General features: G+C 40.0%; 1 protein-coding gene across 1 annotated transcript; it reads right to left on the bottom strand.

Annotated features, from left to right (window-relative positions):
- Window positions 1–3,920: 3,920 nt before the first annotated feature.
- ZNF35 (zinc finger protein 35) lies at window positions 3,921–10,938 on the bottom strand. The gene has a single exon (XM_081811074.1). The coding sequence runs from the start codon at window positions 10,165–10,167 to the stop codon at window positions 9,064–9,066; it is 1,104 nt and encodes a 367-aa protein (XP_081667200.1). The 5' UTR covers window positions 10,168–10,938; the 3' UTR covers window positions 3,921–9,063.
- Window positions 10,939–11,005: the final 67 nt, after the last annotated feature.

The raw sequence follows: 11,005 nt of genomic DNA on the forward strand, positions 1-11,005 counted from the left end.
AGCCCGGTGATGGGTATTAAGGAGGGCACGCACTGCATGGAGCACTGGGTGTTATACGAAAACAATGAATCGTGGATCACTACATCAAAAACTAATGATGTATTGTATGGTGACTAACATAACATAATAAAATTAAAAACTACAAAAAAAAAAAAATTAGTTGACCATAGATTTGAGGGTCCATTTCTGAGTTCTCTATTCTGTTCCATTGATCTATGTGTCTGTTTTTGTGCCAGTACCATACTGTCTTGATGATGACAGCTTTGTAATAGAGCTTGAAGTCCTGAATTGTGATGCCGTTAGCTTTGCTTTTTTCAACATTCCTCTGGCTACTCGAGGTCTTTTCTGGTTCCATACAAATTTTAGGATTATTTGTTCCAGTTCTGTGAAAAAAGTTGATGGTATTTTGATAGGGATTGCATTTAATGTGTAGATTGCTCTAGGTAGCATAGAAATTTTAACAATATTTGTTCTTCCAATCCATGAGCATGGAATGTTTTTCCATTTCTTTGTGTCTTCCTCAATTTCTTTCATGAGTATTCCATAGTTTTCTGAGTACAGATCTTTTGCCTCTTTGGTTAAATTTATTCCCAGGTATCTTACGGTTTTCGGTGCAATTGTAAATGCGATTGACTCCTTAACTTCTCTTTCTTCTGTTATTGGTGTATAGAAATGCAACTGATTTCTGTGCATTGATTTTATATCCTGCCATGTTGCTGAATTCCTGTATGAGTTCCAGCAATTTTGGAGTGGAGTCTTTTGGGTTTTCCACATAAAGTATCATATCACCTGCAAAGAGTGAGAGCTTGACTTCTTTGCTGGTTCAGCTGCCTTTTATTCCTTTTTTGTTGTCTGATTGCTGAGGCGAGGACTTCTAGTACTGTGTTGAACAGTAGTGGTGAGAGTGGACATCCCTGCCATGTTTCTGACCTTACAGGAAAAGCTCTGTTTTTCCCCATTGAGAATGATATTTGCTGTGGGTTTTTCATAGATGGCTTTTATGATACTGAGGTTTGTACCTTCTATACCTACACTGTGAAGTTTTAATCAAGAAAGGACCAATTCTTAAAAGGATCAACAACCCAACAGAAAACTGCTAAAGAACATGAACAAGCAAATGACAGAAAAAAGAAACACACGACTTTGTAAACAGCTGACACAATATCCAGTTTCAGTCGTATTGAACACAAAATAAAACATGAGAGAAGTTTTCACTTATCAGACCAGAAAACAATAGTTTTATAGAAGACTCATGGAAATGGGCATTTTCATATACATATTGGGAACTGCATTTGCAATTTCTATCAAAATACCAAATGTACCTACCCTCTATCAACTTATCCTGCAAAGTCACACACACAACAAGATGGTGTGTCGGACTATTCACCATGGCATTGTTTGTAAAACAAAAGATAGAAAAGAACCTACATGCCCACCAACAGGATACTGCTACATGAATTATGGTATATCCATACAATTGACTATCACATGGCAAAGAAAAAAAAAGAATGAGGTAGATCTTATAGGCTAATATAGAACCATCTCCAAGATACACTAAATGAAAAAAAAGAACAAACAAAAAAACAAGGTGTAGACAGTGCATATCCTAAGTTCCTGTTTGTGTGTTTTAACGGGGGATATGTAAGACTGTAAATGCACAGACTCTCTCTGGAAGGATCAAGAAATTTGCAACAGTTATTTCCAGGGTACTCCTAACCTGGGGTACTCTGGGCTAGGAAGAAGACTTACTCTTCATTGTTTCCTTTTGTAACTTTTGATGAGAAGGGTCTCTGGAGGGACATTGAGAAAGTAGCTTGGGAGAAAGGGGCACAGGCTTTGACCTCAGAATTATTCTAATACTGACTGTGAATACTGCCCTTGAAAATGGGGATTATAAAAGAACTTCCCTCCTCAGGTGAGGACTAAATGGAATAAAGAACATTTGGCATTTAGCCTCCCACACAGGAACCCCTCAATGAATGGGGTGGTTACAACCTTGCTACTAGCCTGCTAGGACTTAGGTTCCTTCTCCCAAACCCCTGCCCAACACCACGGAAGTATTGACCACTATGAACACAGGGTGGCCCGAGAGGCACAAGGAAACCAGGGCTTCTCAGGACTGGGCCAGGACCCATTTGTCACAAGTCATGTTTCACCGGGGTGTAGAGGCTGATTTCTGGCTTGGTGATTTGCTGCTTGATCTTTCATGCCCCTAAGGCCTGCTCAGTGCATCTGTCCCTTTTCTTCTGGCCCCCTGACCCTGCCTAGGTCAGAATCTCCCTTGTAGTCTGACAAAAGCTATCTATATGGTCTCCAGGATTCCTTTCTCCCCTCACGGCCTAGCCTCTACACTCCAGCCACAACTATAAGTCAGTGCGGTTACATATATTCCCTGCCTGAACTCTGTCCACCATTAAGTTCTTGGTAACTGGTCTCTTTATTCCCCAGTCCCTTATTCTGCTGCTAATTTTAGGGGAAGTTAAAACATTTAAAAAAACAATGTTGATATGCTTTGACTTAGCTATCCTAAAAATGAATATTTTGACAGTGATTTGTATACTTGCCAGTGTTACTGTTTAATTAAAAAAAAAAAAAGGAAAACAACCCGTGACTGATGTTTTCCTTTTTATAAAACATTATAATGAATTATAATGACTTAAAATGTATAAATAATAATGTGATAAGGGGAACAAATCTTTGTAAGATGGAAAATGGATGAAGTGGTAACTGAGAAAGTTGCATGGAGGGAGTAACAGCTTGGAACACTTGCTGAGGGCAATACAATGGAAGGAGGTAGCTAACATACCCTGCCAAATCCCAAAGCAACTTGGGACTTGGAAACCCCAGGTACATTAAGGGTGGGAGGGAAAAGTGAGGCTAAAAATGAGGGCATTAACCAAAAGTCTATAATAACACTTGATTTTCTTCTCTCCCATTCCTACAGAAGCACTTATGGCATCCAAGCCCCAGACAAAAACATCAGAGGATTTCCTGCTAAAGAAGCATATGAGCCCCAGACAAAAGATCTCATCATTCTGGCACTTAGAGGTTTCTAGGGAAAGAGCTTGCTCCCTACCAAGTACTCTAGAAGGAAGCCTCTTGACTGAGGAAATTCCACCCCCACACACAGAGGTCTCAATTGGACTTTTGATACACACACACAGATTTATTTGTATATGTCAGTAAGAATCACAACATATTTGAGGGAAGTCTCCAATGAGAGTAAACAAAGAGAAAAAAGAACTCAGGGGCAAGGGCATGAAGGGGTGAGTTATCAGGTGACAAGAGAAACCTTTAAGAAAAGGTATCTCTAAAATTAGAATAGTATACTACAAAAAAGGAACAAACAGGGAAAAAAGGCTTTTTAGAAATTATTGCCAAAATAAGAAATTCACTAGACAGATTGAAAAATAACGAAGGTATTCTCCCTGAAAATAGCACAAAACAAGGACATGGTAATAACACAGAAAGTAGTTGAGGATCAATCCACAAGGTCAATATTTGATTGACAGGAATTCCAAAAAGAGTAAAAACAGAAAAAAAAATATATGGAAAGAGGGAATTATCACATAACACAAGAAAATTTCCAAGAATAAAAGTAACCTGAGTCACTAGATTGAAAAATTCCACTGAGTACACTGGGGAATCGATTGCACCAAGAAGACTTTAAAAGCTTCCAGGCATGGGGGTATGGGAACAGATTACAGTAATGCAAGTAGTATTTATTGATTGTCAAAGAAATAAGAAGCAGACTGGAGGGATGCCTGGGTAGCTCAGTTGGTTAAGCGGCTGCCTTCAGCTCAGGTCATAATCCCAGTGTCCTGGAATCAAGTCCCACATCAGGCTCCTTGCTCAGCCTGCTTCTCCCTCTGCCTGCTGCTCCCCATTGTGCTCTCTGACAAATATATTAAAAAAAAAAAAAAAAAAGAATCAGATTGGAACCAGGCATCTACAAATTCTGGGGAAATTTTTCAATGTAGAATTTCAAAGCCAGTCAAAGTACCAATCAAGCTTGAGGACAGAGAAAGATATTTTTTAATATATAAGCCCTCAATAATTTTGTCTTCCATATACTCTTTCTTGGCAAGTGCCTTGAAGATGTGCTGCAGTGAAATTAAGGAGTTAATGAAGAAAGAGCAACATGTACAATTCAGGACACAACGAAATCCTGTATAACAACAAAACAGTGGGCGGAAAAACATCAAGGACAGACCAGTGCAGGAAGCTAGAGATCTCCTGAAGAGAAAAAAGGGGACTCAACAGAGTTATCTAATTGGATGGAGAATCTGAAAATCACTCAGAGTGTGCTAAAGGCAACCCATACAAGGGGAAAAGAAAGGCAACTAAAAACTCCAGTAAAAACAAAATTCAGTGAGTGAGTGAGTGTGTGTGTGTGTGTAATCATAGTAAGCTACTTAGATCTGCAATACTTACATGGTCATAATAACATTCATGCTGTTTATTTTCAATTTTTAGAACAAATCAATAAAGCATAAAAGACTAACTATGGTTACAGAATAGAGTTCAAGATTCAGACTTGACACTGTCAGAGGCAGAGAGATGGATAGGAAAGAAGAAAGAAATGGCAGGGTATATCCCACATCTTAAAATACAGAATTAAAATACTGTTTATAGTTAATACATAAAACTAAGTATATGTAAATATAATTTATTTTTTCCTGATTATAAAATTCTTGTTCCTTATAGAAAATGTGGAAATTACTTAAAAAGAAAAAAATGACTTTTAATCACCCATAATTCTATAATCTATAGGACCGGGTTTGAGCCTAAGTTCTGCAATTTACCATTTGTATGGCTGTGAATATGTCACTTAACCACTTACAACATTTTCTTTTTTTCCTTCAGGCAATTTATCAATTACTTTTTAACAGTACATAGTATATGAAACATTATATGAGAACTGTACTATATACACAATTATGAATCCATTTTTTCACTTTAAAGCATAAAGTGGAAACATACCATATGCTTTTCCATACTTCTAAATATATACTTGCTAAAGGGCAATCAGAGGGCTCCCAAAGATGAGACTGGAATCAAACCTTAAAAGAAATCTAAAGCTAGGCAAAGTAGACAGGAGGTGGATAAGAAGTGATGATAATAAGCACCGGGGAGAGTGTGAGCAAAGGCACAGAGAAAAGCGAGTATATACCTCCAGGCTACAGTAAAAAGTACATGGAAAGTGGAGAGATTAGGTTGGAAAGAGACTATGAAGACTTAGTAAATCATGTTAAAGGGTATGGACAGGTTTCCTATGAAACATCAGAAGGATTTGGTAGGCCTTGTTTGCCTTTGCACTCCAGGAACTAGCACCATGTTTGCCAAAAAGAGAGTGAAAAGTACTGTTGTAGCAAAAGAATGATACACAGAAAGCCAGAAATACCTCCTGAGTTTCCAGTTTGGGTGCTGGATAATGCTGTCATTTGCTTAAGGAGGGAATCCAGGAAAAGCAAGATTTAGAAGGTTGTGTTTGGGCAACATCCATAACTTCTGACCTCATTTTTTAAAAATGCCACCGGCAATTATGTAGTGCATCCCCAAGTGTGACTTTAGGCCCTAGAGGATTCAAGAACTGGTCTCAGGGAGCCTATATGCCCCCACAAATGAGCAAAAAACTGAATGTGCTATCCGCATTTCTTTGGAAGAGGATCTGCAACTTCCATTAGATCCTCAACGGGGCTGTGAGCCCAGGAAGACTGAGTACACCGGATGGAGGAGCAAAGTGACAGATGTGAAAGGACAACTGCCTAGGCAAGGGAGGGAAGGGACCCAGAACACAGAGTTAAGATTAGCTTTGCCCAAGGACCTCTTCCTGAGCTTGGAGGAATCCATGGGCAATTGAGGGGTGTGTGTGTGTGTGTGTGTGTGTGTGTGTATGTGTGTGTGTATGATGAGTCTCTCCTATGCCCCTCAAAGTACAAGATTGTATTATCACTTTCACATCACTGTGCTCCCCTTAATACACAACTGTTGTACTCACTTGAGACTTCCTGGCTCTACTCTTAATACCCATCAATTGGCCTGACTCTTTTGTAACTAAAACTCTGATAGCTCTTGGCAACTTAAGAAACAGGGCTTGAGTTCCCATCCACTTCTAGAAATAACAGCCAAGGGAGAAAGGAGTTGACCTCTAGGAAAAGGAAAACCTAAGCCAACGGTGACAACTAGTAGTAGTCACTTCTCATCTACCCGAAACCATACAGAAAAAGGAGGGCAGGTAATCTATTCTGAGGGCTGGAAATGAACTGGAAGTAAGAGTTGTTAGTTGGGTAAGGATCTGGTCTGTCTGGTAATCCACTAGGCTCACATGATTTGTGCAGGATTGAAGGTCCTGAACCTGTGTGCAGGTTTGTGGAAATCAAGACCTGGAGATGAAATAAAGTACAAATGTAAAAAGTCATTTTGTTGGATGAGGAATATAAATGCATAAAACTTGGTTTGCTCATATATATAAAGTATTTGGTATATTCATTTAAAATACAAATAAAGTTAGGGAACACAATCCTTACAGCCAAGGTACAGGACATCCAGTGCAGCCAATGTTGTTAGCATTCTGTTTTGCTGAAACCACAGAGCACTCTGCACATCCACATCCTTATACTAGGGCCTCCCCACTCCACCTTTGATCAGATGCATTTGTGGTCTGCAGACTTTACTTGACTGCATTGGCCATTACCTTGGTTACACATTGGGTTCCCCTCCAGAATTGAAAAAAAAATACTTGGCCCTGGGAATGAAAAAATTTCTTAAGTACACAAGGTGATTCTAACATGCAGCCAAGTGAATACCACTGTTTCACTGCAAGGTTGGTTCAGTGATTCCCAAATCCAGCTTTGCATCACCATCACCTACGTAGCCTTTTCTGAACTGCCTATGAACAGCAATCTTTAGCCAGGAAATCACAATCATCCATGACAAACATTCAAATAGGAGGAAGAACATACAATGTGAAGCTAGAACAATTTAACTGCCATAAGAATCCTAACCCAGCTGGTATCATTCAGGAAAGTACACTTTTGGTCTCTGGACAGGTCCAGGTCACAGATTTATCCCCAATCTTCAGACCTGCTCTCCCTCTCTTCTGGGCTTCCTGATCCTGAAGGGGGAAAAACCTAAGCTTGTTCCTCAGCAGACATAGGTGTTATCTTTGGGTCTCTCCACTCCCAGCTGGGGGACAGGAACAGTTACTTTCAAGGTCAGTGAGTACATGAGCATTTTTGATTCTCACTTTTGAATCCTATTAATTTCTTAGAATTGTGTATGATTTAGACTGCAAACTGGGAAAAGGTGGTGCACATGCTTGGATGAAAGACTATGGTTCAAAGGGAGGAGAAAAAGGAAATAAGCTTTGTTTATGCCTTCTGTACATGAAAGTGCTCTGTAAAATACAGAACAAATGAGCCAGTAAGAGTCCCAATGGTGGGACTTCTACATGAGTTGCATCAGATAGCTTATCACCAGGTAGGGCATTTATGATATGCTCTTGCTTACTAAGTGGGGTGAAGAGACAGACCCAGAACTTGGGAGACTCAAATTCCAGTCTCAGATTTGCTGCTTATTGGTCACATGGCCTAAGGCACATCCTAAAACCTGTCACCTCAGCTTCCTCACCTGAGAATGACCCATATACCCCTTTCTCAGGCTCTCCGCAGATCTGGGTGGTTAGACACAGCATGGCAGAACAGAGAACCTGGATTTAAGTCCTGGATTTGAATGTAGGCTGTTCTTTGTTGTTTGACCACTCTCAACTAAACGGGGCAAACACTTCTTTCAGTGTTCTAAGGATTAAAGTAAGGATTTATGTGAAAGCGTAAGAGAAGTGCTGGGGATTATGATTCTATACATGAAGGTGTATAAACAAAGAATTAAGTTCTATATTAAATACAAGGCAGTATTACATAGCTCTACCTATTGCATAGTTTTATAAATAATTTTTTCCAGGAATAAAGGCTCAATGGTAATAAAGGTTATCTTACCTTAGCCAGTTTCTTCATCTTTCTAAGTTTTCACATTCCAATACCTTTGAGCTTCTCAAAAAAATAAAGACCTTAGGAGTCCCACTCTGCCTCCTTCCTCTCCCTGTATTTCCCTCTTTGGTCCTCTTAAAATTAGGACTCCATTATTTCTTCTAAAGACCAGCCAAAAAGTGAGAATGACACCCAAACTGAGACCCCTGGCTGGGCCTGAGCAGAATGAGCATAGATAATGTGGGCATGCCTCTCAGCAAGCTTTATTCTTTGACTCCTCTATCTGAGAAGGGGACTGTTACAGGCATCTCACTCCGATGGAATGCAACGGAAGTTAGGGTCACTTGGAGAGTTGATGTTAGCAAATGAATACTGCCTGGCAGCATGTATGACCCCAGTGTTTTGTCACCATCAATCCTCAAGTGCTTGGCCACACAGACTGCAGAATGGAAGACTCGAGATCTCCCCAGAGCTTTACCATACCAAGGTTCATGAGGTATAGACAATTAAAAGAAACAGCTGTTTCCTACTTCTATTTTAGGAGCAGCAGATAATGTTTTTTTTTTTTTCTTTTAATGTTCAAATTGCCTAAGGAATGGAAAGCTTATAAATGTTCACAGGTGAGTTGTTGGTGAATTGCTACCCCAGGTAGTTTCCTTAGTCATTACTTCTTAACCCAAAATACTAGAATACAAGATTCAAAGCTCCAGAATTCCACCAAGCAGACCTATACCAATAACCTGCCTGTTGCTCAAGAAATTATGAATTTTAAAAAACAAGATTAAGTTAAAATACCTTTTCTCAAATAGGATCTTTATCACTTAGCCTTGTATGACCCATTTCTAAGCCACATTCCATTTCAAACATGATGACAGTTAAAAAACAGTCCTTGCCTTTAGGTGCTTAGCTTTCACTTTAAGTCAGCTTCTAAAATGTTTATGTTCTATGATACACTCCCAAAAACTGTTACTTTTAAGAATATGGTGGGCCTCATTTTTAGAGGAACGTAACAGCAAAGACGTGTCCAATTAGGGTGTAGTGGATTATGATCAATGTCTGGAGTAACAAATACTTGTTACTCAACAAGATGGGTTCTGTGGTGTCGCATGAGGTGCGAGTTAGAAATGAAAGCTGCACCACACTTGGCACACTCATAGGGCTTCTCCCCAGTGTGGGTTCTCTGGTGCACAGTGAGGCTTGACCTCTGCCGGAAGGCCTTGCCACATTCATTGCATGTGTAAGGTTTTTCCCCATTATGAATTCTCTGATGAATAAGCAGGTATGAGCTACACGTGAAGGCCTTCCCACACTCATTACACACATAAGGAAGATCTCCACTGTGAATCCTCTGATGCACAATAAGGCAAGACAGCTGACTGAAGGCTTTTCCACACTCACTGCAATCGTAAGGTTTCTCCGCAGTGTGAATTCTCTGGTGCACAATAAGGTGTGAAAAACAACTAAAGGCTTTTCCACACTCTTTACACTCATATGGCTTTTCACCAGTATGGCTTCGTTGATGTACAATAAGATTTGCACTCTGGGTGAAGGCTTTGCCACAATCATTACAGGCAAAGGGCTTCTCCCCAGTGTGGATCCTCTGGTGGACAATGAGGTTTGAGCTCCGAGTAAATGTTTTCCCACACTCATTACATTCATAGCATTTTTCTGTAATGTGAACTTTCTGGTGCCGAGCAAGTTGTGAGCTATAACTGAAGGCTTTCTCACATTCACTGCACTTAAAGGTTTTTTCTAAGGAGTGGATTTTTTGATGTACGGTCAGATTTGAACTCTGAGTGAAGGCTTTCCCACATTTTGAACAAACATATGGTTTCTGTCCAGTGTGGATTCGCTGATGTACAACAAGGTTTGCACTCTGAATGAAGGCTTTCCCACACTCATGACATTCGAAGGGCTTCTCCCCTGTGTGGATTCGCTGATGCACTACGAGGTTTGCACTCTGACTAAAGCCTTTCCCACATACACTACATGTAAAAGGTTTCTGTCCAGGCTGGCTTTTCTGATTTTTAACAGAGCTAGAACTAAAGCTATATCTTTCCCCAGATTTCTGACATTTCTGATCTTCCTCTACTTTGAAGCTTTCAGGTACATGACAGTCCTTTACTGTCACATGTCTGAAATCTTTCTTTTCCCTCTTAATTGTCTGCCTCTTTAACATGTTCCCTTTTTCACAGGCTTCTCCTAACTCAGGTCCTTGAGGATTAACTTTCTGGATTCTTCCTGATTTTATGAACGGTTTTTCTGCTTCATCACATATCTCAGTTTTTGGAACCAGTAACTGTGGCTTCTTGGTTTCAGCACCTGAAACAACAAACAGAAATTACAAATGTCAGCTTATTCTGGCCTAGAAAAAGAAAAGGATGATTAAGTGATAAATGTCAGGAAGTATATGACTTCAGTGTACATAAAATGGCTTCATCAAAGGAAAGAATTCCCCTCACGTGTCACCTCTCTCCCCCACACCCAGAGCAGAATCCACTGATTTATGGATTTTCCAGCACTTCTACTTACCTCCATTAGACATCCAACCCACTGCCTCATGCCAGGAAAGCCATCTCCAGACAGCTCTCCTGGTTGTGTGATGAATGATCTTACAATTAAGACGAGTTATGAAGGACACCAATCTCTCCCCAGGCTTGCCTCCTTACCTTGGCCACTTAGTGTGGATTTGCTTACAACCCACCAATTAATTAGGGGGATTCCGTCCCTGGAAATGAAGATCTATACAACTTAGACTTTCGTGTATGAGGAAGCTGGATATCAAAGAAAGGATAAGAATGGGTCACAGTGATGGGTAAAGAAGATGTGGTATATATATACAATGGAATATTATGCAGCCATCAAAAGGAATGAGATCTTGCCATTTGCAACGACGTGGATGAAACTGGAGGGTGTTATGCTGAACGAAATAAGGCAATCAGAGAAAGACATGTACTGTATGACCTCACTGATATGAGGAATTCTTAATCTCAGGAAACAAAGTGAGGGTTGCTGGA

The sequence above is a fragment of the Leptonychotes weddellii genome, unplaced genomic scaffold (genome assembly GCF_054177405.1).
Source record: "Leptonychotes weddellii isolate Sample4059 unplaced genomic scaffold, ASM5417740v2 HiC_scaffold_5359, whole genome shotgun sequence".
Lineage (NCBI taxonomy): Eukaryota > Metazoa > Chordata > Mammalia > Carnivora > Phocidae > Leptonychotes > Leptonychotes weddellii.